At 37.2% G+C, this 7,471-nt stretch overlaps 1 protein-coding gene across 1 annotated transcript in view; it reads left to right on the top strand.

The window, feature by feature from the left end:
* The window catches only part of LOC107711007 (P protein-like), a 71,837-nt gene that overhangs the window by 11,297 nt on the left and 53,069 nt on the right, over positions 1 to 7,471 (top strand). Inside the window, exons 5-10 of the mRNA XM_016515907.1 lie at positions 569 to 626; positions 766 to 838; positions 1,377 to 1,537; positions 2,321 to 2,403; positions 2,801 to 2,954; positions 6,884 to 6,955. Coding sequence (XP_016371393.1) covers positions 569 to 626; positions 766 to 838; positions 1,377 to 1,537; positions 2,321 to 2,403; positions 2,801 to 2,954; positions 6,884 to 6,955 — 601 coding nt within the window. The remainder of the gene's footprint in view (positions 1 to 568; positions 627 to 765; positions 839 to 1,376; positions 1,538 to 2,320; positions 2,404 to 2,800; positions 2,955 to 6,883; positions 6,956 to 7,471) is intronic.

Here is a 7,471-nt window from a genome sequence, read left to right as displayed (position 1 = left end):
CCCTTACCGAATGTCGTATCCTGTCAGCAAAAACCTGTCCATGGGCTTTTTTGATTGCTTCAGTTTACTGTAAGTGCCGGCGATGCAGTGTTGCCAGATATTGATACTAAAAATACAAAATACAAAAAATAAATACAAATAAACGTAAGTTATTTCCAATCTTTTGCAAATAAGATAAGATAAAGATATCTTTGACTTCCTACTTTATTAACTTTCTAAAGTGTTAAATTAAGTGGAAAAGACAAGTCCAAAAACGCTTATAATAGGTGGATCTGGCAACACGGAGGCTGCGCTCGCGCCCTCACTCACAACTCTCAAGCCTCGTTCACTCCGGCAGCGTATCGCAGCGATCATTTTCATAACAAGGATGCTAAACATTCTTGCAAACTGTCTAAACTGAATTATACATGTCGTGCAGGCATTCATATGAGGAGTTTAACAGCAAATTAGTCATTCAAAGAACAAATTTTATTTTTGAACATGAAAAATTTACCGAGGTCCGGACCTCGGTGGCCTCATAGCTGGTTACGGGCCTGGACATAACAAGTGCCTACATTTGTTTTTATAGGCATTGCTTAAGGACAACAAAAGTCATCACCATCTTCATCATTGTTGTTCTGTGTTCAGTAAGTTTTTCTACTCATCAAATTTACTCAACAGCTTTTGTTATATAGAATAATAACCATTTATGATTGTTTTACTTAAAAGCTCAGTGAATTTATTTGTCTGACACTCTGAAATAACCATATTTATTTGAATCATCAGCTGTTTTTCAGCATGTATCCTGACAGGGAAAGCCCCTGGAGGATGCTGGCAGTCTCATCCACCGAGAGCTTCTGTATCCTCCCCATTTGTGTACTTAAGAGAATCTGCATTGTTTGGGTTTGCATTGACTAGATAAATAAGAATCATTAATGCACAAGTCAAATATTGTGATGATGCATGCCACTGCGCTAACTCCTCAGACCCTGCGGGGATTTTATGTTTGGTTCGGAGATTGCACTGAAGGGCTGCGCTAATTCATTTCCGTTTCTGTGACAATCTCACCATCTGCTATTTACAGCGGCCTGTGTCATGGTAACAGTCTTGCCTATGACTTCGTGCATAACAACAGATCTGCCTGATACTTGCAGCAATCTGCGGGTCCTGCAGAGCTGGAGAGATGAATGTGAAGAGTGAACAATGCACTGAAGTGCTTCAAAGTACCTTCTGCTGGTGGGAGGGAATTGTCTGTCCAAAATGAAACCGTGGCCAGCTGACATCTGTTTGCAAAACTTTTCCAAAACGCTCAGATGGATATTTTGTGTTATGTGTTTTCATTTGTAATGTGTTTCCTAGTTTGTGGACATTTTTCTTAACCTAACTGATCGCTGTAGCTATGAATCTTACTGATTTTCGTGACAACTCCCTACTGAAGCTGCAGGTTGGTGGGCCGTTTTTGGGGGGGATGGAGGCGGTACAAGAGGCCCAGGAGTATATTCTGATCCAGGTGGAGCAGACTGAAGAGGCGGGGTCTCGCCGGAGAAGAACTCAGCAGGTTAGAGTTGTTTCAACAGAGCCAAATGGAACAGTTATGTTCTTCACACTACCAGCAGATTAAACTAATGTTAAATAAAGTTAGACCATCAATTTAGTCACACAAAAAAGTGTTTTTATGCTTTAATAAAAATAGTTTGGGGTCAGATTTTTTTATGTTTTTGAAAAATCTCTTATGCTGGCCAAGACTACATTTAATTTAATCAAAATTACAGTAAAAACAGTAATATTGTGAAATATTGTTACAGCTTATTGCAGTGATGGCAAAGCTGAAATTTCAGCAGCCATTACTCTAGTCTTCAGCATCACATGATCCTTCAGAAATCATTTTAATATGCCGATTTTGTGATCAAGAAGCATTTCTTATTGTTATAATTTCTTATTGTATCAAAAAATTATCTTATCTCTTATGCTGAAAACAATTGTGCTACTTATATATTTTTGTAGAAGCTGTAATACATTTTATCAGGATTCTTTGATGAGTAGAAAGTACATAAATACTTAAAAATAAAAAAATTAATGACCACGAACTTTTGAATGGCACTGTATTGTAGATTATTTATATAATATAATATAATATAATATATAAATGAAAAATTATTTAAATGCCTTATAGTTTGATGTTAATGTATATAATGCAAAGGCATTAATTTTAAGGAGTCACTTATAAGTATCCAAATACTTTTTGAGGATGCTGTATGTAAAATATATCTAATTAAAAATAAAAGATTAAAAGAGATTGTTCTATACATTCACAATACAAATTCTAGTATTTTTCTAACAGCTGCTTTATAACTGGACTATACCATTGCATTCCCAACGAAGTGACCAAATTCTGAGAACAAGGACATTTGAAATGGTTAGCAGGTACGATCATACAAACAAAATCAGTTGCTCTATATTTTAAAAAGTAGAATAATATTGTCATACTACTGTCTTCAGATTTTTAAATTGTGTTAATAGTTCAGTAAATGTGATCATTTCATAATGTGGGTTATGCAGTAGTTCCTGTCACGGTGTATGCTCTAGTGCAGGGGTGCCCAACCCTGCTCCTGGTGATCGACTGTCCTGCAAAGTTTAGCTCCAACTCTAATCAAAGACACCTGCCTTTAATTTTTAAGTGATCCTGAAGCCCCTAATTAGTTGCTTCAGGTGTGTTTGATTAGGGTTGGAGCTGAACTTTGCAGGACAGTCGATCGCCAGGAGCACCCCTGCTCTAGTGTGTCTCCGTCTCTCTAATCTGTCTCTTTCTTTTGCCCTTCAGCGCTCCTATTCTGATCAGTGTGCAGGCCTTTCTGTTCGACAGTCAGGTGGTTCCTCTGTCCATGACTCACCAGTCACTCTATGTAACCGTGGAAACACAGGTGCTTATCGCCGGATTGATCCTGGCAGGAGTCTATGTGCTCATCATCTTTGAGGTAAAATATGAGGTGTCGGTGTAAAGACATTATTTTCACACTGCACGGTAATCCATTCAATGGTCTTTCATGACTCATCCCATATTTCATCCCCATAAACAAGATCATCTCGGCTGTTTTGCCACATTGACTCTGTGCGGCGTCGTCTGAGATTTGTGTGCGCACATCTGTAGTCTTTTGTAACTCCTCAGGAAGAGTAGATGCCATGCTGGGTATGTTATTCATAAACTTTCTAAAGTTGCGCTTGTAGATCCAGCACTACTACACTGAGATGTCCTTGGCAGTAGCTATTCATAAACTCGTGTTTTATTAGTAGAGGTCACTAGGCTCTACTAATGCTAACAGGAAGCGCTTTCTACTGGCACACACTGACTGCGATTCCAAAAAAGAATGTCACATTTTTTGAGTACCTGGAGCCAACTTATCAAAGTGGATTTAGAGTGCTTGAATTTTATTGCAAGACCAAATTGTATTAGTGCAAATGAAAATACACAATGTTTTAAGCCTCTGAAACATTGTAAATGAAATATTTTGAGGTAAATTCAAGAAGAACATTGTGAACTCTAATACAAAATGTTGGATGGACCCTTGCTTCCACTGAAACTCAAAAAATGCCTACTTAAAATCATGCTGAATAACATGTATCGGTCAGAGTTCATGCAGCTTGAGTGCTGCTGTCAATCAAATCAATGAGGGAAATAAATACTAAGACATTCTGAAATTCATGTACATTTTTCAATTAAACTGTTCCCTCAAACGTGATCATATCATTTGATATAAAAATGTAAATGATAAAAGAATGCAAAAAAGGTGCATTTTCACTATTGCATTTATTTATTTATTTTTTTTGTTCACTGTCATACTATGTTAGTCATGTTAGTCTGAACAACTAGAGCCTTAAAGAGCCTTACAGCAAAACACTCCTCCACATTTTTAACTTCCTCTTCTCCCTGTAGTGCACACGGGGTTTTTTTATTTTTTATTTATTTATTTTTTTTTAAGAGTTTTGCGAGAAAGCGGTGCTTTAGTGTGGCTCCAGGGGGACATGAGGGCAGAGGGGACCTCCCTTCCTAATTACATTTATTTCTTCAGGAGGGACAGCATGCTGCGTGTCGAAGAGTTTAATTAGACCTTTGTGAGAATGCTAATGGAGACTTTGGGGGCCCATGTTTCCACTTTTACCGTTAATACTAATGCTTCATAACTATGGCTACACTGTCATCAAGGAGCTGAGAAAATAAAAATTATGTTTTTAAAAGTGAACTAATGAACAAATTTTGCTGATTGGGTGAGTCGTCATCATCATTTTATTTATTATGCTTTTAAAATAGGGGAGTGTTTCTGTGATCATCTATTTATAAGAAATTTCCCCAAACCCCTTCCCAGTTAGAACACATCCAGAATGCATTACAGGTGAAGTTCATCAGATAATCCCATTGTTGAAGACTGCAGTATTATATTATATTATATTATCTGGACATGTGAAAATATTACAACTTCAGTCAACTATGATATGTATATGAACTAGTTCCCAGGCTTTTTAGAAATCATCAAAAGGTGTTGGAAAAACACAGTAACTTTGCTGTCCAACTGAGTGCAGTCTGTCCATTTGTAATGATGAATATCTCACACATAACACAGCATGGCATTTCACTAGAAGTAACATAACACCTAAACAACACTTGCTCATACAGTCTATCTTAGTCTAAATGTATCATTTACTTTTTGATCTGGATTTTTTAATACTAGGAAATACAGCCACCATTACTCAGTCCAATTATAATTAAAATATTGCTGCTTTTCATGTATTGATCTAAACGGCAAATGATGTAGCCAAATGTATGTGTGTGTGCCAGAAGGAAGGTGCAGCTGCCCAGATTGTGCCTTCATAATCAGCTTTTAATAGACTGCTGAATCAGATGATATACTACAGTACTAAACATTAAAGTTCAAAAGTTCTAGACCACTAGTAAAAAAAAAAAATTGATTTACAAATTACATTATCAGCATAGCAATTTTAGTAAACTTTTAAATGAAGTCTTATGTCTCGACGGCAGCACCAGAGATTTGTATAAAACCTAATGATCATATTATTGAGCATAATTTGCGATCTTCAAAAGAGTCTTGTCATTCAGTGGAGGCAAGAATATCTGTCATCATAGTACATTTTTTACACAGTAGTTCACACGGCTGGTTTAATTAATGACCAAAGTGCAGAATCTTAAATATTTCTTCATTTTATAGACTTGATTAGCATTACAGATTCCACAGAAGTTTGTGTTCTCAGACATTTGGACTCCATTGTAAATAAGGAAGCATTTGTTGTAATGACCTGGGCCTGCTCTTCCTATCTGCATTGCACAGCAGCTTAGTGATAATCCTCCGAACTGATCTAGAATCAGCACTCTGAAAACTACTTTGATTAAAAGGGCTCAGATGGTGAGTTTCATCAGCAGCTCTGATAGCTAAAACTCATTTGCCCCGAGAGAGGGCAAAACCTAAAATATATATAAAAAGATATATAACAGTATGATATGCTTATAAATATTAATATGCCTTAAAAGATTCATGAATAATGTATTTTCACAATCTAATTGCAGATATCTTGTAAACATTTTAATAATGGCTGATAGATTATTCTTAAATTAGACTAGAGTTGCAGTTTCTCAGTTACTGGGGGGATTTGAGTATAAAACTAACATTACATCCCACACAGGCACATTTTGACATTTCATTTAGCCATAAACTGTTTCTTACCCTATAATTGAGAGTAATTGGTTTAAACCACAAAACAGAGAAACATTAATCTCAGAGGATACTTTCTTATGCAAAGCAGCGCAATGTATATCCATGTTGCTGATTAATTCTGCTCAGAAAGCAGTGTTCAACCATTTATCTTAATGACCTGTTTTAGACTTACAATCACAACACTGCACCAAGTGTTCCTCCCCCTCAGGGAAGTTGTCGGACTGACACAGATTACTTGCTCCTTCGAGACTGGAGTCATTAGCTGTTATCCTGCATGTTATGTACTCATTGCCTTTCTTTGGCTCTTCTAGCTGATTACACGCTCTTGTAATGACTGCTCCATCTTGGCACATGACACTGAAAGAGGTGCATCAGAGAAAGTTTGATTCAGGTGTTCCAGTCAAGTGCTCTCACTAGGAAAACTGATGCTGAAGATGCTGATATCTGACAATGCACTTTAAGGCGGCGCTTTTAGTCCAGAGGCTGATTGAAGAGCAGAAAACCAAAAGACGTTGTCGACTGACGCATATATCCTTGTGATTTGGCATTTATCGTTTGATTATAAGAGTGCATAAAAGGGGCAGAATGAATTTAATGTAAGAAATGAGGTGGATCAAACATAAATGAAGTGTGGGGTAGAGGGTTAATTGGCATTTTGAATGAGCAAATTTGTTTGGTTGTCCAACGTCTGTTACACAGCCTTATATTTTACATATTTAATAGTGTTTGCTAAGGAAAACATCACTATTACTGTTGCTGATGCAAAGGGTTTGGGATTTGAACACACCCCTAATACCAAGTATTACAATTTTGTGCTACGGGAGAGAATGATACCTCATATCATGCAGCTTGTTGAGATGAGTTGTGCTATTACTTTTCTAAGCAATCAGACTTATGATTTTTGTCTGGCGGGTGAAAAAATGGTGAGAAAACCACACTGGCTTTCAATGTAAGAAGGACCATAACATAATAAAGACATGGGGGCAGTAAGCATCCACTTACAACATCCTGGCAACCGCATAGCAACATGCCAAAAACACTCAGAACATCTTAGTGACCCCATAGCACAAATCTAGTTTGTGTTACATTGTGCCCATTAATATATGACCAGGTTTATAATAAAATTGTCAAAATATATAGTATTCCAATTGTGAGTAAAAATGTTGCATCTGTGTTTGCAGATTGTTCACCGCACTCTGGCTGCAATGTTAGGATCCCTGGCTGCTCTGGCAGCACTGGCTTTCATTGGAGATGTAAGTTTTAGAGAATGTTATTTATTCTATTCTGATGAAGATAGCTTACATTATGTCAAGAGTTGGACCCTGGGATTTTATTAATGTTGAAAACTGCAGTGATGGTCTTGAGTTTTATTAGCTTAAAGGGGTCATATGATGCGATTTCAATTCTTCCTTTCTCTTTGGAGTGTTACAAGCTCTTAATAAAGAAGATCTGTAAAGTTGCAAAGACTAAAGTCTCAAATCCAAAGAGATATTCTTTATAAAAGTTAAGAGTCAGCCACACCTACCTAAAACGGCTCGTTCTAACACGCCCCCACATATCTACCTCACTATGTGGGAAGATTTGCATAACGCCGCCCAAATGTTCACGCAAAGAAAGAAGACGTAACTTTTATTCTCGCTGTAGTATTGTAGTTGTTGCCGCCGCTGCCATGTCGTGAAGGCGCTGTGTGTTTCGTTGTGAAAGCGAAACTACTTTGTTTGGCCTTCCAAAAGAGGACAATATCCGCTACGTCATGCCTAGAGCTGATC

Source organism: Sinocyclocheilus rhinocerous, unplaced genomic scaffold (assembly GCF_001515625.1).
Source record: "Sinocyclocheilus rhinocerous isolate Xijiao unplaced genomic scaffold, SAMN03320098_v1.1 scaffold85, whole genome shotgun sequence".
NCBI lineage: Eukaryota > Metazoa > Chordata > Actinopteri > Cypriniformes > Cyprinidae > Sinocyclocheilus > Sinocyclocheilus rhinocerous.
The sequence above is the reverse complement of the archived record's forward strand: the minus strand, read 5'-3'. Positions and strand labels throughout refer to the sequence as shown.